The 21,513-nt window shown below is 33.9% G+C and overlaps 2 protein-coding genes across 3 annotated transcripts; both read left to right on the top strand.

Moving 5' to 3' along the window:
* The first annotated feature begins 2,660 nt into the window (after positions 1–2,660).
* On the top strand, positions 2,661–6,999 carry LOC131621720 (uncharacterized). The gene is made up of 2 exons (XM_058892761.1): positions 2,661–3,598; positions 6,412–6,999. Exons 1-2 carry the CDS (start codon positions 2,777–2,779, stop codon positions 6,823–6,825), a joined length of 1,236 nt encoding a protein of 411 aa, XP_058748744.1. The 5' UTR covers positions 2,661–2,776; the 3' UTR covers positions 6,826–6,999.
* Positions 7,000–13,550: 6,551 nt separating this feature from the next.
* Positions 13,551–20,163, top strand: LOC131621717 (F-box protein SKIP17-like). 2 transcript variants are annotated; one of them, XR_009289668.1, is made up of 13 exons: positions 13,551–14,020; positions 14,591–14,766; positions 15,288–15,485; positions 15,566–15,676; positions 16,159–16,244; positions 16,319–16,440; positions 18,386–18,450; positions 18,567–18,639; positions 18,718–18,780; positions 18,875–18,939; positions 19,032–19,106; positions 19,182–19,436; positions 19,757–20,163. XR_009289668.1 is itself a non-coding variant. In XM_058892759.1 (13 exons), exons 1-12 carry the CDS (start codon positions 13,688–13,690, stop codon positions 19,381–19,383), a joined length of 1,569 nt encoding a protein of 522 aa, XP_058748742.1. In that variant the 5' UTR covers positions 13,551–13,687; the 3' UTR covers positions 19,384–19,432; positions 19,757–20,163. The 2 variants fall into 2 exon arrangements, 1 of the variants encoding a protein (XP_058748742.1); XM_058892759.1 differs by having other exon boundaries at positions 19,182–19,432.
* The last annotated feature ends 1,350 nt before the right edge of the window (positions 20,164–21,513 follow it).

The following is a 21,513-nucleotide window of genomic DNA, read 5'->3' as shown; positions in this document are numbered from 1 at the left end:
CATATATATTATTATTTATATTATTTATGACATGGACTAAATTTTGCACTATGTAAGAGTCGAACCAAGGACGAGGCAATCTTCTCTACCATTAATCCAATTTATTTTCATGTTTTAACTTACAAATAACACTTATATTAATATATTGTCTTAATATTTTTTTAATTATTAGCAATACTTAATATATTTTTATAATAAATTTTCAACTAAAATTCACACCCACTAAAACCTCATTTAGATTAACAAAGGAAACACTTAGTGCATATGTCTGATATAAACAAACTTGGTGCATAATTTTGTTACAATTGGAACATACCACAAAATGAACATAGTACAAAAGCACAAAATGAATGTTAGAGATCCATAAAGTATAATACATAGGGCTATTACAACAAAACATCTATTCCTTAATCTCCATGTTTCTTTGTCTTCCATGTCTTCAAAGACCTTGTTGAAACTCAAAGCTTGACATCCTTTGAACATGGTTTCCTAAACCTCTCATACTCGGGCCTTTCATCATCACAAGAATCATCTGGATCAGAACTATTCAATTCATCACTGTAGTAACCATCTTCATCCACACTCTTATTGGGCTTACACAAAAGCCCAACCAGACTTGCATCTTCATTGATAGGCAATGTTACATCTATTCCTTCAAAGCCATCAACAAGAGCAGTAGCTCTATCATCTTCACTGCCGTCTAATCCTTCAACAACCTCCTCTTCTAACCCTTCAACAACATCCTCTAATAAACCATCCAATTCCTTTTCCTCATTAACACAGTTAGGTTCCCTATCACCAGGGTCCATGTTTCCCAGCGAATGTTCGACAAATAAATCTCCAATAACATTTATTGCACTAAAAAAAGAAGCATAATCGACAACATCATCATCCCTTTTTAGCAACATATATCCTTCATTAGTTTCTAAGACTTTTGCCCATAACCTAAAACTACCTTCTTTATACCCCAACCTACTCACCACCTTACCAATACTATCCATTGTCCAAGACGCAATATGAATCCCATTTACAGTCGTATCAACCCCCCTCTATAAATAATTTCATCGTGATTAACCATAATGAATTCACCCCATGGTGAAATGTAACACTAAAATGTTTCGAAACCTGTGAACAAATCATACCCACATATCAAATATGCATATTTCACTCAAATAAAAATCCAGAAACACGATTACCATTGATGAAGTTCATAAAGCAAGTTACCCGAGACATTAGTAGCTACTGAGAGTCGTACTCATCTTTTACCTCGATTATGACCGCCGTATTCAGTGTTTCTTCGTCTTCGTCGCCTCGCAGCAAGTCTTCGTCTTCGTAGTATCAAGTGCTTGTTGGAACTGAACATGAACCCTAATTTCTTAAGGGGGTATTTGAGAAGTATATATTGCCATATGCCAACTAAGTTAATTCAAATATTAAACCAAATTAACATGTGTGTAATACAATTAAAATAAAATGTCACGCGTGAAACTGAAGAGTAATATTCCATTCCACCTGGCAATCAGGGGGTTGTATGAGGGAATCTATAAAACATAAAGGGGTGCTTAAGAAAAACATTACCAGGGTCTAAAACCAAAACTCGCTGACATTATAGGGGATTTATATATTTAACCCTTTTATTTTTGGACAAAACTTAGGTACAATTCTTTAGTTGTGATTCTTACTATTTCCTAATGAAAATATGACAAATATATTTAAATATGATTTAGTGAGTGAAAATATGAGAATTTTACATACGTGTAAGAGGAAATTATACACTTGTCATATTTTTATTGAAAAATAGTAAGAACCACACCTAAAGAGTTGTACCTAAGTTTTGTCATTTATTTATAACACCAAAAATCTCCTAAAATGGAGAACTCTAAAATTGTATTGAAGGAGGGTTTTAGAGGACTTACATAAATTTTCTAAGTATCTTTTAGGTTGTTATAGTATTCTGAAAATTAAAAATATAATAATAACAATAATAATAATTACTCTTTTATCTTTCTAAAGAAAATCATTTTTTTAAAAAATATCAAATAATTTCCTATGTTTTTTTAAAATTTTCGTTTTCGGAAGCCTTCCCCTCTCTTTCCTTCCAAACTCGTAAACAAAACCTTAGGTACCTTACGAAATTTCATTTTTGCCCCCTTACTTTTGGAGGTGTATCTCTGAAAACGCTCTTTATTTAACGTTGAATTGTTTCGTAGGTGCATCTACGGAACCGTTTAAACAACGTTAAAAAAATTCCATAAATGCACATATGAAATAATTCAACATTAAATAAGAAAAATGCTTCCGGAGATATACCTCACAAAATATGAAACATTTTTGAAAATTTACATGGTGCTGAGGTGTGGGATGAAAGACTATTATTATTATATTATTATATTAAATTATACGATATATTTTTTTGGCAAATTTTTTAGTACTCTTTAATTTTAATTTTAGTTGGATACCAGTATTCTTAATTGATTTAAAATTTTAATTTTTTTAAAAATAAAAAATATATTAAAAAATGACATGGTATTGAATATCTTATCAATTCAGAAAATATATATTAAAAAATGACATGGTATTGAATATCTTATCAATTCAGGAGAACCGGATTTGTTCAATTTTTTTAAACTTTTATATACGCACTTCAAATAAAACGATACATGATTTTATTTTTACAAAACAGCGTCGTTCCATTCAAGTCTCCATCACACACCGGATCTTCAAAATCCCTGAATATTGAACCAAAATCACCACCGCATCGTCGTGCAAAACCCTAATGGACCTTCTGAAGCAAGAGCTTCTCAAGAAGCGCCAATCCCTAGCCGAAGAAACCGGCGGCAAGAGAGTCTTCAAACGCTCCGAAATCCAACAGAAACAAATCCAAAAGCTCCGCGAAGAAGAAAAGCGTGAACTCGAAGCAAAATCCAAAAAACGCAACTCATCTTCCTCCGACACCACCTCCTCCGTCCCAACCTCATCCACCACACCTTCCTCCTCCGTCACATCCGCCGCCGCCTCATCCAGCGCCTCCCTCCCGGACCAGCAGAACATCGACAGCCTCGTCCTTCCTAAACAGGAGGTCATTCGTCGTCTCCGGTTCCTCAAGCAGCCGGTCACGCTATTCGGCGAAGACGACGATGCTAGACTCGATCGTCTCAAGTATGTTCTCAAAGCTGGATTGTTTGAAGTTGATAGCGATATGACGGAGGGACAGACGAATGATTTCTTGAGAGATATTGCGGAGTTGAGGAAGCGGCAGAAGACGGGGATTGGGAGTGATAGGAAGAGGCAGAAGGCTGAGGATGGTGCCACTGAGGATGGTGATGGTGGTGCTGGTGATGATGATTTAAGTGATTGTGGTGGATCCAGTGGAGCTGATAATGACAAGGATTTGAAGCGGATGAAGGCGAATTTTGAGGATTTGTGTGATGAAGATAAGATTCTGGTGTTTTTTAAGAAGCTGTTGAATGAGTGGAAACAGGAATTGCGTGAGATGGCTGAGACGGAGAAGAGAACGGCTAAAGGGAAGTCCATGGTTGCTACCTTCAAGCAGTGCGCGCGGTACTTGAACCCTCTGTTTAAGTTTTGTAGGAAGAAGGTGAGTTTTATTCTTTTTTGGTCTACATCATTTCAATTGAACATCTGTATATTGATTGTTTATGCATTTAGCAACCTACTTTCCTTGTGTTTGGTATTAGTATAATAGGAAAACTTACATGCTAGTGCTGTTCACCCGTAGAATGTGATGGGAAACAGATTAGATAGGCAATCTTATAATTTGCCAAGATGTTAACTGCTTGGCAAAATGGGAACATATTGAAGTTTGAAACAAATTGAATCAGGAGAGTTGGAAACATAGGTGTATTGTACTATAGTATATTTTAAGGCAAGTTTTGGGGAAGATGATAATAGATTTAAGGTTAGATTCAGAGAACTTTCTAGCTTCATTGCATTTGCTTTCATATAGATGTTGTGTTTCTGTTGGAAAAGTGAGATATAGTGTTTCAAACGACACCGTTTGAATTTGAAAATATTCTGGAAGGGAGTGAAATTGCAGATTGTCAATTCGGTGTAATAGGACTCTCACGCGGTGAGTGAAGGAAAGGATCAGACCTATTTACGATCTATTATATGCAGCCTTACCTTGCATTTGTGCGAGGTTGACTCCACATCTTGAGCTTGTGACATTCTAGTCGCACAAATGCAACTCCAGTTGTTGCTTTATTTACTGTTAGGACTTGGGAGCATTGGACTTGAGCACCACATTTGAAGTATATAATCTTGATGCGGGCCTTATATGACCTTGGGATCCCCTCTACTTTTGTGGTGTTGTTCTCTCAAGATTCATAGTTGTCCTTTCTAGTGGAGGAATCACCCTTGTTGGTCGTTATTTCCATTATATCTTCCAGGGGAGAGTTCTGACCCAGGAATTCGGCTGTGTGTTAAGAATGCTGCACAAAATCTAACTCTTAGGATAAATGCTTCCTAAAACAATAAAAGAGAATCCGTTGATTCTTGAAACATGGCTCTCCCGCTTAGATTTTTTTGAAAAAATCGCGTTAAGGCATCATCCTATTTATCAATATAAACGATGCTCAGTCTACTAGCACCAATAATATAGTGTATACAGCATAAACCAGAGGCATTTGCTACACCAAAAAATGTAGTATGCACAGAAGACCAGAGGCATTTTCCTACTCCTACAGATTGGATATTTTTATAGCTAATTATGTACTGTACTCTGGTTCATAATTCTCAATATTAACACCTTGTTTAGAATAATTGAATAGTGTACCTTGATTGAAATCCAACTGCAGCAATGCTAGACGCGCGCTTGTTGTTTATTTACACCTTTGTTATTTCTGCATCCTTTCTCGGAATTGGAATTTCAATAAATTGTTGAGCTGATTAATTTTTATTTATGCATCTTGAAAACTTCCCACATTCACGACTTTCCTGTAGTTTGGTTGACACAAAGTTTTATACTACATTTATATGGTTTAATGTATGATTGCCAAGCCACGATTCTCTCTGGTCATGTGAATTTATGATATACACATAGTTATCACAAGAGCACATCTGTTGTAATCAGTTTCTGTTTTCTCAATTAGAAATACCTTCGTCGTCGGGCACTCACAACCAATTTATGCCATGTTCTCATTCGCAATCAAATATTTTCAGACATATACATGATATAATGCTAATTGAGAAAATAGAAAACATTACAAGAGTCTTTTGATTATTTAGCATATCCTTCTTTGGATAGAAGATGGAGCCTTTTTGGAGAATCTTAGAATTGTGTTTGGGCCTAACTCAACCATACAAAACTAACTCATAAGGTGAGGATTGCCTCCACTTATAAACATATCTTCAGGCCATATATTGTCCGATGTGGGACTTAAACACACCCCCTCACGCCCAACACTGTTGGGCTTGGTGCGTGAATATAAATATGGGCTGTCCGATAACAGAAACTTGATAGTAGGTGACCCAACAAATTTTAAACGAGACTTTGATATCATCTTTGAATTGTAGTTGAACTTGAGCCTAACTCAACCTTACAAAACCGACTTGTAAGGTGAGAATTGCCTCCACTTATAAACATATCTTCATGCAATATATTGCTATATGTGGGACTCTTAACAGAGAAGAATGCATAGCTTTGTAGCAGTGGAGCACAAAGTTCAAAATAACCTCAGACCTCAGTTTTATAACGGTTTAGGGTTTTTTAAATGCTTTTTTTTTGTTTTTTCACTCTAAGATTAGTTTTAACTCCAAATATAAATAGGACCGACCGACTATTTTTCTCCAACGTAAAAAAACCCACAGCACTGTTTTTATGGACCTATTTCTTTGCCGCGAACAACCCCTGGCTTGGTACTTGCTTCTTAGCTAGTGACTATTCTCAATAGTTTCCCTGTTCTCTGCACCAACATTCCCATCTTTCCTGCAACCATTTTTCTCTTCTCTACTCTGTTCTACTTAGCAACCGATGATCTGCTCTGTTTTTCTGCAATCCTATTACGGCATCATCTCAGTCTCAACCTACACAATCAGCTCCTTTGAGGATGCAGAACTATGACTTGGAGGGATATTGCTAAATGCAGCTGGAGTTGGTGAGCCAATAGTAGTCATTAGGGGCCAAAGAAGACTGGGGAACCAAGCTGCCCCCGTCTACTCAAACCAAAGAGGAAGATGTGGTCTCAATCTTTCGAGGGTATTAGACATTGAATATTTAACACACCTTTCAGTTTCAGAACTCTATATTCTGTGTCTTAGTACATACTGTTTTGCTTCAAGTAGTAACTTCCGTTTAAGCATAAAATCATGTTGATATGAAATGTGTCAGGGTTGCATGTTTTCTGAAGCATTTATAACTAATAAAATGGACATGGTGCATGATATTTTCAGGTTCTTCAGGATGACATCCGACAGGCACTATTGTTGATGGTTGAATGCTGTATGAGGCGAGATTATCTGGCTGCAATGGACCACTATATTAGGCTGGCTATAGGCAATGCTCCATGGCCTATTGGTGTTACTATGGTTGGTATTCACGAAAGATCTGCCCGTGAAAAGATCTACACAAATAGTGTTGCTCACATCATGAATGATGAAACAACTCGCAAGTACTTACAATCAGTAAAGAGATTAATGACATTTTGCCAACGGCGTTACCCGACACTGCCATCTAAAGCAGTTGAGTTTAACAGTTTGGCAAATGGGAGCGATTTGCAATCACTATTAGCAGAAGAGAGATTTAGTGGGGTCAATCAGGCATCTGAGGAGAGGCTTAGGTTAATGCCTGCTCCTAGAGAAAGTTAGTTATTCATGTCCTTTCCCTGAACTGACAACATCTTATCACATGTTATTTATTTTCAACTGCTAAATACTGTCTGCTTCTGTTTCTTTCTAAGTGATTGTATAAAAGGAATGCATCTGTGAAAATGGATAAAACTTGTAAAATTGTGATATATTCTATGCTCCCCCTTGGTTTTATGTTAATGTTCCACCTCAGTGTTAGTTTTTCTAATAGTTAGTTCAGGTGCTGTCTCAGTAAACAACATATCTGGGTTTTGGTTTTAGGTTTTGTGGCCTGAATATCTTTACAGTTCTATTTGCTGTTGTCTGAAAAGTTAATGAAACATTTTGTCTCTACTCCATTCTTTGGTCTTGATTTTGTTTCTCTAGTAGTCAAGTATTCCTTTTTTTTTTTTTCCGGGACTTAATATGCTTTCTGAAAATTTTCAGAGAAGTCAATTTCAGTTTGTTGGAACATCTATTTTGGAAAGATATTATTGAGTTTATTTTTCCCTTAAATTTCGAAGAGCTCAATTTAAAAGGTATCTGATTTATATTGTTCATTATGAAAACTCCAATTTACATATATTTTGTAAAACAAGAAAATGGTGGAGACATTAAATGTTTTGAATAACAATGAATGTATTTATGTATTTTGAATGGAAGGAGAAACTATAATTTGAAAATATGTAGGAGTGGGAGTGTAGTACTCGGTTGTAGGGGGTGGCAAACAGGTATACCCGTCCTGTTTAGGTCCGTCCTGCAAAAGCCTGCAAAAAAACGGGACGAAGCGGGGCAGGCATACTTGAGGTTGCAGGTTTAAAACCTAGGTCCACCCTGGAAAAAAATGAGGGCGGTATGGGAAAAGCTCGCGGGCACTGTATCTTTTAAGTATAAAAATACAAAAATTAATGTAAATGACTGTGCCTGCAAAAGCCCGCGAAAAAAACGAGGCAGGGCGGGTACATTAGAAAGTTGTGGCCTAAATCCTTGGGGTTCGAAAGTGCGGGAAAAATGGGCGTGCCCAACAGACCGGACCCGTTTTGCTGCCCCTACTTGATTGTTTTTTTTAGAGTTAGCGTTTTGATAGTAAGAATCACTTTTCATAATCAATGGCTTAACCTCAACAAAACCATATTCTGTTTATAATTTTGTCACTTATCATAGGTTATCTTTCAGTCATTCTCTTTTTGTTTCTATAATTTTGTCACTTATCATAGGTTATCTTCCAGTCATTCTCTTTTTGTTTCTGCCTTGTCTTTTATTACCATTCCTAAGAATGTCCAAGAAGCATTTTCTCATTTAGGATGGAGATAAGAAATGATTGATAAGATGAGTGCTTTAGAATCCAATATTACATGGACTCTTATTTCTCATCTAATTAGAAAATCACAATGGATTTTCGATGAGCTTTTTTGGCAAAGTTTGGCTCAAGGGGCATATGGATAGATTGAAGGCTCGATTGATCGCAAAAGGGTATACTTAGATTTATGGCTCGGGGTTGGGCCCGAAGGGCATATTGATTGATTGAAGGCTCATTTAATCACAAAAGGATATACTCAGATTTATGGTTTGTATTATGGCGATTCTTTTTCTCTAATTGCTAAAATGGAATCACTTTGTTTGTTCTTCTTTATAACTACCATCCGTCGTTGGCCTTTATACCAACTCAATATCAAGAATACCTTTTTACATAGTGATTAGGAGTAGGAGATATATATTAAGTGTTGATTTCCATCATACTTAATGTTAATGTTCGAAGATGTTGGTTAACATTGAGACATCTGAGGCAAACATAAAATTTGAGAAGATTCTACAAGTTTGGATTAAAATTGAGTTTTCAAGATAACGAAGAAGGATGAAAAAAATGCCATATGAATTAGAGTTGTCACCCCATGTGTAGTATGCTATCCTAGTACTTGTAGTATTTCCAAAGAAAGGGGATATGTTTCATTCTTTGGCCAATGTCTATGAATAATTCAAAAGGGACCAAGGATTAAAAGAGGATATTTAAATAGATATAAAAATTCTACTGCAAGTAAGTTTTCACCTTTTAAGTAATCGGTCACTGAAAGGCGTGACACTAAGGATCATTTGAGAGATTATCGGAGAAACATTCGGAGAAACATCGTTTGTAGAAATTAATTCTTTTGAGATATTATCGTGGTGCACCATACCTATTTGTAAACAATAACAAAAATAACACAAAATCACAAAACTGTTGAAAAAAACAGTACATACATGTTCTAGAGATGTACCTACGGAACATGTTCATCTTCAACACGTTTCTGAACTGTATACGAAAACAACGTTACATTTTTTTTTATAAAAATTTGATGCTTAATGTGAGCAATGTAATGGACAATGTTGAATCTTTATCTGAAATTCAATCTTCTCTTGCTCCCTTTGATTTGTCGCACTAAAAAATTGGAGTTTTGGAGTGAAAAATAATATTGATGATGTAAGGTTTTTAAGTTGGTGAAGTTGAAGAAGAAAAACAACAATGGGGGAGTGATCATGTTGATTCAAAATATATCAGATAGTTCCGAAGCTACATCTACGGAATATTTTGGCGCTAAGACGTTCCGTAGATATAACTACAGAAAAACCCCTGAACTGATTTAATTTGAAGTTTTTTCCAAAGTTTACCAATTTAAAATACTGCCGTAGATGTAGCTTCGGAAAAAGCCAAATTTTAGCCAAAAAAAAGATAGTTCTTGATGTGTATCTCTGAAATCAGGGAACATAATGGAATTTCACCAAATACCTAAAAGTATGAAGGGGTAGAGATATTCTCAACAAAAAAGCGTAAAGTTAGTGACAGTGTAACTATGATATACGAGAAATACAAGAGATACCACTTCCTTTATTTGCAAATTTTTTATATCCCAAATTATAGGGTCCAACTAAAAAATATTACTTTCACTTTATGTAGCATGACACTTTTTAAAAAAGACAAGCTTGTGTCATTGTATAAGTCGGACACTTATATCAACACTTGTTATTACGTTTAATTTATTATTATTTTTTTAATTATTGTTGATGTTAGTGTGTGTCAGTGTTAAAATCGTATTTAAGACGTCCGCGCTTCATAGCCTCCAATTCACACATACTGTAATTTCCCTAATATAAACTTACTTTTTCTTTTCACTTTACTATACTTTTTTTCTTCTTTTCACTTTACTATAACGCATGATTTTTCTTGTTCTAAGAGAAATTAATGGAATTGTTTATTTCTATTTAACTAGCAACGTATTGGATAATCAAAAGAGAAAAATTTAAGACCACAAAAAACAAGAGAACATTGTGAGTGTGAGTAGAGGAGATTAAAAAAAGAATAATAATTTTTGAAGTAAAAAAAGGAATAACTTTTTGTAGCTTTTGTGAGCTACTAATGAGAGAAGTGAACGTGGAGAAACATCAGCCTTGAGATCGTACATGTAGCGCTACAAGACAAGCACCGGCACTAAAAGGCAAATTAAACAAATATGGAAAGAGATGGTGTGGCTATTATTTAATTTCACATTGTTTTCTTCGTATCTCCTGTTTATTCCTCCCCCCTCTCATTGTCTAATTATATTTATCATTTTAAATTATTTAATTTACATTTTAATCTAATCAAATGATTTAATTTAAGTCAATAAAAATTTGATATAATTTTAGTTTAAATTTTAAATTTTTCATAATTTAATCTTTAAATCAACCATGGTAAACAATTTTAAATTTATATAATATTTCAATTTTGATTTTAAAAAATACAATAACTAAATAAAAATAATAATACTAAAAAATTTGTTCAAAATATTTAATTATTTTTTAATACATTCAAAAAAAATTTGTTTATAATTTTTAACTATAACTATCATTTTTTTTTTTAATTTATATTGATTATATCACCACTAGAGATTGAATCACTCATTTAATTAAATTATCATATAATATTTTATATAACCTTAATTCTAGTTTTGCTCACCCTAATTATCATAATCAAATCTATGCAAGAAGATCAAACTTTTCATCAAAGGACTTCAAAATTAAAAAATATGATATAAAAAATCTAGATAACTATACTTAAGTTTATTTTTAATTAATATATAATTATTTTTTTATATTTCATTTTTAATTATTATAATTTCCTTTTTTTAGTTTTGACCCATATTTTAAATTAAAACGAATTTCTGGATTGATTGGTCTGGTATGCTAATTATAAATGTCATTTATCACAAAATTAATTAATTAATTAACAGAATTTTTATGAACTATAATACTATTAACATTAAATATGGATTTATTTATAGTAGGAAAGGAGGAACCCCTAGAAGTATGCTGCAGTTAGATTTACAGAAAGCATATGATATGGTTGATTGGAATTCTTTGGAAACTGTGTTGAAGGAGATAGAAATTCCCAAGAAGTTCATTAATTGGATTATGTTGGGTACAACCATTGTTAGCTATAGATTCAATGTGAACGGTGAGTATTCTCAGGTCTTGGAGGCAAGGAGAGGTATCAGACAAGGGGATCCTATTTCCCCACTCCTATTTGTGATTATGATGGAATATATGAACAGGGTGATGCAGAAGATGACTAGGAATCCCGACTTTAAGTTCCATAGTAAATGTGAGAAACTAAAAATTACTCATCTGACTTTTGCTGATGATGTTTTGTTACTTAGTAGAGGTGATGACAAATCCATGGAGATGATCCTTAATGCTTTCAAAAGCTTCTCTGATTCTACGGGTCTTGTAGTCAACCCTAATAAGTGTAAGGCTTTCTATGGTGGAATGGATGCTGATAGGAAGGTTCAGGCTGGACTGATAACATGTTTCTCTGAAGGAAAGTTCCCTATTAGATACCTTGGTATCCCTCTGGCGAGTAAGAAGTTAAGTGTTAATCACTACTTGCCTTTGATAGACAAAATTATGGCCAGGATTAGGCATTGGTCAGCAAAGCTCCTTAGTATTGCAGGAAGAATTCAACTTGTCAAAAGCACCATTTCTGCTATTGCCCAGTTTTTGATGGCTAGTCTGCCTATCCCTTCTAGTGTCATTCACAAACTGGATAGTCTCTGTAGATCATTCATTTGGGCAAGTTCCTCAAGTGTAAGCAAGAAAATCCCCGTTGCTTGGAAGAGAGTGTGTAGCCCTGTTAAGCAAGGAAGGCTGAGTATCCTGAATCTGAAAGTATAGAATCAAGTAGCTTTGCTCAAATGCCTTTGAAACATCTGCATGAAAGAGAATAACTTGTGGGTGAAGTGGTTTCACACATACTATCTGAAAGGTAGAGATGTGATGAGTGATATTCAGAATAACAATTGCACTTGGATCACAAAGCACATCATGGCTTCGAAGGAGGTGATGGGGAGCCTTGGCAATCTCTGGATCTGCATGAAGGCTCAACAAAGATTCAGTATGATGAAAGTGTATGAGCTACTGGTTGAAGATAACAACAGGACTGATTGGTATCACTTGATGACTCACAACTTTGCTAGACCTAGAGCAAAGGTGATCATGTGGTTAGTATGCCAAAATAGATTACCAACCAAAGTTAGGATGAAGAACATGGGGTTGCTTTAGCATTCTACATGTCAGCTGTGCAACGATGAGGAGGAAGATATGGATCACTTGTTGTTTAAGTGCTCTGAGACTACTCAAATCTGAAAAGACACTTTGATGTGGATGGACATGGATATGAGTCAACAAGTGAACCTTGAGTGGTTGAAGAGGATAGCTAAAGGTAAAGGATGGAAAAAACAAGTGTTCAAAGCTGTAGCAACTGAAACTTGTTATGGTATTTGGATGTATAGAAACTCCAAAATCTTTGGAAATAAAGGGGTATACAGTGATACACATAGTGTTACTAGAAATATAGTTGACTCTATAGTATATAGGGGGTGGATGAAGCATAGGTATAAAGAGCACATTGTAAATATCCTTATGTAATTTTGTCAAGTTATATGGTGTAATGACTTTGAGTGTATTAGCTCTTTGAAATAAATAAATTCTTTTATTTAAAAAAATGGATTTATTAACTTTTACTAATATTTACTCTCATCTCATGACTAGACAACATGTGTACTTAAATGCAGCAAATTGAAACACTATTTTTAGAAAAGTTAATTATTTATATTTTTAAGAAATTAAATACGTATATTTTTAATCTATTAAACATTGCTCAAGTTACCTTTTTAATCTCTTAACCATTATCTCAGACACACTCGTTAGCATTACTTTTTTATTTTACTAATATTTACTTACATGACGAGACAAATACGTGGAATTAAATCCAACAAAGTAAAACACTTTTTTTATTTATAAAATAACATCTTTTATTTCTTGTTATAAATTATAATTTAGTATACATATTAAATTCTAATTTAATGTCATAAAAATATATATCTACAAAGTGAAGGTATATTTTTATTTTTTTATTTATAAAATACTATTGTCCTATTTATAATAAAAAAATGATATTTTAAATTTATTGAATAATTAATATATATAATTATTCAATTAATTTAAAAAAGCAAATTTTCTCTTATCTTAAATAGGATAGAGGAGTATTTTTTATTTCTTGTTATAAATTATAGTTTAGTATAGAAATTAACTTCAAATTAATGTTATAAAAAATATATATGTATAAAGTGGAGGGAGTATTCTATTCTCCTTTGTTAGTGTGTGAGTAATATTTTACTGTATTCTCCTTTGTTAGTGTGTGAGTAATATTTTACTGTATTTCTTAAAAAAAAAAAATTAGTGTGTGATTGAAGTCAAGTGAGTGAGTGTAGAATGTGAAATCAATCATTTCATATCACGAGACAGTAATATGATGATGCCGCTGATAATGATATTATATTCTCATATGTAAAAATAATGTATTGATGCGGGTATGGATACGGTTGAGGAAGTTGAGATTCCAATTCCATCTTCTTCATCTTCATCTTCATCATCAATGGCGAAAAGACCTTGTCCATCTCAAAACCCTAAAATGGAGGTCGAAAATCTCCTCGACGAGTTTCTCTCTCTTTCCGATCGTCCTTCTCTCTCCCTCGATCTCTCCCTAGAGAATCTTCTCCAATCAATGCCTCCTGACTCCGATCTCATCGATCGCGCTCTCAGAATGGGTTCTCTCCTTCTCGATGCCGCCAAACACTCCTCTCGCAAACGCTCTTCCAATCATAATTCGATTGTTTGGCCTTTCCCTCCCGATCTCACCTTCAAGGTTAGAGCAATTTTCGATTATACGCTTCCTCTGCTTTTTGCGATTCCGCGATTGGATAGTTGTTATGCTTAGTGGATGCAGTGTTTTTAGTTTCGATGATTTTGATTTGCTTTTTCACTGTTAAGCTTTGGCTTGGTTGTGTTTTTTTTGATGAATTAAATCTGATACTAGTTTTTCTTAGTGTTTGATCCAAAAAGATGATGTAGTTAAATTGAAATGTGTTTGTGGAGTAACATGCATGTGCGCGCACGCGTTTATGTTTTCGTACTTTCACTTTACTCAAATGATGATTGTTTTTGCTTGATGGTGCTGACTGCTGAACGAAGAGAAACTTTTCGGTTGCATGTTACTAGTACTAGTGTTGTAAAATATTGTAGCTGAAATTTAACAAATTTTTAGTGTTCTGCGATGCACACTTTAGGACATAATGTAGTCTAATAGCCGATATAATGTAACATCCCTAAAGCACTCCAGCGTAAACACTATTTTCTGCGATAGGCGGATGAAAATACTGAGTAGTACTGGAGGAAACTGTTATGTAACATGTGGAATATGTTTTATGATGTGCAGATCTTCTCGATGCTTGATACTCAGAGCCTGTGCTATGTATCTGCTGCTTGTTCGTTTTTTAGCAAATGTGCTAAAGATCCTTTGTGCTATCAGCATATTGATTTGACAACACTTGTTCCTAAGGTTAACAATGCAGTAGTTGCCACTATGATTCAGCGAGCTGGAAAGGCACTAAGGTATGGAATTTTGGGTTGTACTGATGCTTTTATTTCAATGTTATATTTAATGTTTTTAAGTAGCTAGACTGCTGATCATTTTGAGGGCATAATTGGTGATAATGTTAAATTGAATCATCACCTTCCAGCCAGATCATTTCCTTATTATAATTAGCCTTTACCTGTAAAATAGAAAGAAAAAAAAAACAGGAAATTCAGTTGCATGATGATTATTTTGTATGGCTGTTCTGCCTCATCTGAAATGTTATCCTCCCTCTATTCATGATTCATGTTGTATTATGACATAATACATTCCCCTAGGCCCTAAACTTTTGTTCTTGCTAAAAATAATGCATAATTAATTTTATTCTTTTATAAGTGTTCTTTACTGTGTAAACTTTGTTGGCGCTTTCAATCTGAAAAGTATTCAGCTCTTTCTATCTGGAAAGGGAACACTAACTTTCCATTTGAATTTATATTTACTTTTGTTTTTTTTTGCCTTGTTATATCCTCACATTAATCTGTTTTAATTTTTTAATCAGGTCTCTTAAGCTTGGTGTTGTCCCTGCTACAGTCTGTTCTCCTGGATTTTGTCAACCATTGGTTTCTCCAGTTAGAAAAGCTATGGTAGAGGCGCCTAACTTTTCATGGAATGATAAGAGGTCTCGTCAAGGGAGAGAATCTTCCATTCTTACAAGATGCTGTTTAAACCCTTTAAGCGCGGAGGGTGGTGCACCGGGGTATGTTTCTTATGGACTTTAATGTTCAGTACTTTTTCGGGATTTAAATTTGAATGACCTCTTAAATTCTATTTTTGTAGTGCTCTTTTGAGAAAGTTACACCTGTACAACATTGAGAGAATGGACAACGCATCTCTTTGTTGTGCATTGTCAGCATGCCCTTCTCTCCTTGATCTGGAAATTGTTGGAATGTAAGTTAGTCTGCCTCAACTCTCTCAGTCTTTCCTGCCTTTTTGTCATTACTTATAACTTTCTAAGCATTTCCCACTGCTAGTGGCTTATGGATAAGAGGGTGTTACTGTTTAATCATGAGGAAAATTGAACTCTTTCTTTATGTTGAATTTTATTTCCCGTGATCTGGAATATGCACCATATTAATTTCCATATGCCATAGTTAGCCTGGGAATTCTTTCTGCTATAAGATTCCATGGCTTCAATTTTGGTTTGTTGATTTTTTTTCGGGTACAATTGGTTGGTTGATTTTATTACGGTATTTGTTTCCTTTCCTTTTAAGCTTTGATGTTGATATGCTGTATCTGCATATTTATTTTTAATAAAGAAAAGTGTATTTTAATAGTTTTTAGTTTCATTTGCAACATGTGATTATATGATGTGTATGTGTATTCCTGTTTCCTCATGTTTTCCCGTGATGGTAATTTTTTTAAACTTCTAGCCATGTTGAACTGAGGCAAACTCTAATGTCAGTAAGTGCAAACTGCCACTTGATTGAGCGTTTGTTTTTCGAGTCTTCCAGAACAGGTATGTAATTTTTTCAATTGTACTTTTCCATTGAGAATACTTTAAATCCATGCTTATCTCTTTTTAATTATCAGGTAGAGATGACAGCTTGAAAATGCAAACCTGTTCTGAGCTAGTAAACAATTGTCCTCATCTAACTTCTTTATCTCTACGAGGGTTTAAGCTACATGATTGTAAAGTTCGCATACTGGTTAAGGTATGTTTTCATTGTTTGTTTTAAGTTCTCATTTCCAACAGTCTTTCCATTGTGTGCCCATTGGAGGTTTTGATGAACTATGGTAGTGTCTTATAATGTTAAAATAACAAGTCCCACATCGGGTAAAATAGATAAGGCTAAATGTTGACAAGCAAAAGAGATCTAGTGGCCATTGGTACAAACTTTTAGACTATGTTTTGACCACTGAATTGCAGTCCATAAACACTCCACCAATTGGGCATATGCACTAAAATTTCAATGTAGTTCCTCGAATTAATTGAAATATACTTCCTCGAATTTCAGTTTAAACAACATAAATCACTAGTTTGGTAGTTCAAAAATATAAGAAAAATTCAGTTAATTGTACCCTTCATCTAATTTATATTTTATTTTTGAAAAACCTCTTTATTTCTATGAAACAAGTCACTATGAAGGACATTTTGCAGACTACAATTTTTTTACTACACCAATAAAGATAAAAAGAGAATATCATCATAATAAGTGCAAATGCGTAAATTATATTCTTTGCTGCTTGTATTAATAACTGGAGGGGATATGTGTTTCCCTCAATATACAATGCTGATCTTACATTTTACTTAAGTTTGTTTCATTTGGGTGGGAAATGGAGAACAGTTGTAAATGGACTAAGTATTCGAGTGAAGCAAGTTATTCAAGCACTCAGTTTGTTTTTTTGGTCATTTTTGCTCTTTTCTGATGGGAGTTTCAAGTTACTGATTTCTTTTCACCTGTGAAGTACGGGTACTCCGTTTTGGGTAAAGTACCGGTACCGGGTACGTACCGGGTACTGGTACTCGTACCGTACGCGTACGGTACGCACCGAAGCCGTACCAATTTTTTTTTATTGTTTTTTGCTTTGGTACACTAATTGGTACACATTTGGTACACGTACCCAATTCTTTTTGTTTTTTCCGGTTTTAAATTTTTTGGATAAAATAATTTAGGCTTAAATAATAATTATGTTATTTATTTATTCTATTTATAAATAAAAAACTGAAAGAAAAATTAAGAAATAGGCTCATTGAAAAGAAATTGAAGCCCATATGGATTCATTCACTCAATGAAAAAGGATAGGCTCAATCCAAAAAGAATTGAGGATTTAGTTTTTTTTCATACAAATCTTCTTCTTCAAGAAATAGTAAGATTTATATTGAAGGAGTAACAAAAATGTGGGATATTGGTGGAGATGAATTGGATTTATTTGATGGAGCTGGTATGCTGGTATTTTTGAAATTGCTACTCTTTCTCTCGATGAACCTGAACTAAAGTTGCATTCAATGGAGAAGAAAATATTGATATATTTTATGAATTATTAATACAAGTGTGATTTATTTTAAGCAAACTATTTTTTAATTATATTATTTTATCGTTATTTAAATAATATAATTGTTTAGTTATTTTTATAATTATATTTTTAAAGCATTATACTAACGTACCCGTACCTTAGTTTTTCTAAAAGTGCCGTACTCCGTACCAGTACCCGTACCGGGTACGTACCGGTACCTATGCAACGCAGCTTTTCACCTTTTAATAGTTGAGATGCAAATTCTGTGATGCAAGTTATTCAAGCACTCAGTTTGATTTTTTGTGGTCATTTTTGCTCTTTTCTGGTGGGAGTTTAAGTTACTGATTTCTTTTCACCTTTTAATAGCTGAGATGCAAATTCAATTTGTCTGAATAATAATTTTGTAATGGCACACACCTGTGTTCAGAAATTTCCTCAAATCAAATAAGGAAGGCGATAGTAATTTACTTTATTTTCTCTTTCCTCATTTGAACCAAAGAGTCTATTAGGGGAAAGATGTGGCAGATTTATCTTCTAATATTAGTAAACTATTTGGTATTTTCTTAATTCTGATTTTTTATCTGAGTAAAAGTAAATCCCCATATAATTTGCAGGTTTACTAATTTCAAATTGCATTTGCAGGGATTTCGGAAACTGAAATATGTTGATTTTTCAACATCTTATTCAATCACTGGGAATTTCTTAAGGTTAGTTGTTTCTTACAATTACAATATTTTGGAAGAACCCTCAGATCTTTCAGATCCTATCCTTCTCTTGAGATAGTTGCTTACTTCGAAAAAAATATATAACCTTGATTTGTCAGAAACCTTGGAAACTCCAACGGTGGGAATTTGCTCGAGGTCTTAATTTTAAGGGATTGCATGCATCTCAAAGAGGTGGGGTTGTAATACATTTCTGATTTCCTTTATTTTATTTTTAAGCCTGTCTTTGAAATGCTAATAATTCACGTGCAGATGGAAGTTGCTAGGATGTTGGCAGCAATTCTTGAAGGAGATTTCAAATTGCTTATACATCTTGTGGGTACATGGAAGAATTTGAATTTCTAAAATAGAGTAGAATTTCTTCTTGGTTCTCAATTCTGATTAAATTTTTACTCTTGCGATTAAACAGGACATATCCAATAGGGAAGGCTTAGCATGTGAGGCTGACTGGTATCACAGGTGCTACAACTCTAGGTATTGATTATCAGATGTGATTCTTTAATTTTCTGAATGATTGTTGTCGTTTCTTATGTATTTAATTACATATTTGGGGTTATGTGTTGCAGCATTATGCCTATTAAGCAGGTTTTGGAAGCAAGGCCTGATATGCGTGTGGTGGCAGAATATCCATCAGAAGGAAGGTTAGATATCTTTCAAATATGAAGGGTTTTCTTTAAAAAAAATTGTGATTCTGAAAGTGGCTAATTGTGTTGCAGCTATGTCGAGACATTTGATACTGATATGAATAGTGATATAAGTCTCTTATCACAACTTAGCAGCCCCTTATCAGATGGATCAATTTTTATGAGTACATCTGAAGGAAGCTACAATAGCGATCATGGTAGTGGAAATGAGGAAGGACAAGATGCGGTGATTTATGGGGAAAGTTCAGATGAAGACAATATTCTGAGCCTGTAACCAATCTTCAATGCATGGCATTAATTGAAAAGGACAACAATATAGTGAAGTTGGTACTCTCTCTTTTCTATTTATATACGCATGTGTGGAAAATGACAAGTTGATTTTTATTTCACAAAGCATTTACAAAAATAGACACGGTGTCTTTGGATTTACATGTGGTACAAATTTTCTTAGAAGATTGTGAAGGAATAGATGTGGGACCTTTTGGTGAATAGTAAATCTGTCGGAAAATAGATAGGGATGGCTTAGTTTGATATTTTAAAGTTTGATCCTTCTGATTCAATGTTAATTAGTAACTATTTCATCAGCTTTGTTCAACTCTTGCATATCCTAATAGTTGTTATATTTGTGTTTTAATTTTATCCACCAGGGGAGCAGTAGGAGAGGAAGGATATGCCGGCGTCGGACCCCGGATTTTTCAGCTTTTGTTCCGGCCTTCACAGATTCTGTTGAGGATTGGGGTTTGGTAGCAATTTTGTTATTGGCCTTTGTTTCCATATTTGCATAATGTTAAGTATATGGCCGCCCCATCCCGGTCTACCCAAAAAGAGAGCTGATTTTTCCTCAGCATTATCAATCCATATCATATGACATGGAAGATTTTGTTCTCTCTTTCCTTGGATACTAGCTATCTAACTTGCAAAATAAAATATAATAAACTATAATTTGTTCACATTATTATGACAGAGCCAGGCATGTCATTTATTTCGAACAAAAGAAATGTGAACTGATTTTTTTCAGGTATAATTGGTGGGTAATGAAGTTTTGATCCTGTGATCCCATGAGTTATTTATTTTCTCCTACTTTAATCTCAATAACCTAAAGAAATTGTATCCTGCGCGGTCCATCATCACCAGTTAAAATAAATTATAAGCCTAGTCCTTGAATTGAAAAGAAAGATTTATAAGCTAGAACATACTCATCACCCTAATCATTCAGAATTGGTAGTAATAATTTTACGACAAGTGATTGTAGGGGTGATACTAGAATAGTAGTTTTCATTTCAGCTACTATTCTAAAATATGGGAAGCTTAACGGAATATTTGTTTGGCAGTGTATTTTGACAGAAAAATTAATAATGGAAGTATTTTTTAAAAGCATATTTGGACAGATTTGAACATTTAAAGTTGAATTGATAAATTTTCAACTTTTGTTTTATATATTATATTTTGATATCAAGAACTTCATTTTAAAAAGGAAAGGGCATAGACTATAACATGCATGGCATGTGATACTTACGTTATTTAAAAGTCTATGAAATTTGATAAGTCGGTCTTATATATTAAAAATAGACTAAATAATATATAAAAGGTGGTATAATCGATTTAAATCTTTGTGAATATCAGATTCAGAATTTCTAATGCCTTCAGAATTTATTCAAGTGAAAAATTGTTCAAACTTTTTACTTCTTGAATAGTTGTGAGCTTCTGTTTCATCTCATCGGTAGACTTTTCAAAATCTTCTTTACATAATTAACAATGGTGTATCGGTTAACTATTAATTTGAATCCAGAGACAAGAGTATGAAAATCTGGAAAACATGGTTTCATTATCTTCATTCTCCTTCATTTTGAACAATTTATATTATTGAATCAAGAGCCCATTTTTGACTTCTCTGATTTGTTGATGTCATTCGTATGTGCTATCTAGAGAGTCAAGTAGTATTCATCATGGTGGTTTTTATCTTGTGCTAAAGTTTTTAAGTTTTCTTGTCAAGGAGGGATAGAGTATCTTTGTGTGTATAAATTCTTTGTTTGTCACCAACAACAATGTGACTTTTTTTTAGCCATGTCCCATAGTTTTTCATTTTCATCTTGACCTACGAAGAAACCATATAGTTTGTCTTTCCACAAGATAAATGCTCACTATCTCCAAACCACATAGTTTGTCTTTCCCCAAGATAAATGTTCACTATCTCCATTAAAAATTGGTGGTTTAGAAAGAAAAGAATGTTTATAACCAGAGGTTGATTCATCTCCCGAGTCAAACATCTTATTTTCTTAGAAAATCGTTTACTCTTGCACGGTTAAGTGATATTTAGAACTTATTGGATATTCTCGGGCACAAAGAGTGTAGCAACGAAAAAGATAAAGATAATATGGATAAAGGATCACTCACAAAGTTTATA

Source organism: Vicia villosa, unplaced genomic scaffold (assembly GCF_029867415.1).
Source record: "Vicia villosa cultivar HV-30 ecotype Madison, WI unplaced genomic scaffold, Vvil1.0 ctg.000010F_1_1, whole genome shotgun sequence".
In the NCBI taxonomy this organism is placed as follows: Eukaryota; Viridiplantae; Streptophyta; class Magnoliopsida; order Fabales; family Fabaceae; genus Vicia; species Vicia villosa.
This window is presented reverse-complemented; position numbering and strand designations above follow the sequence as displayed.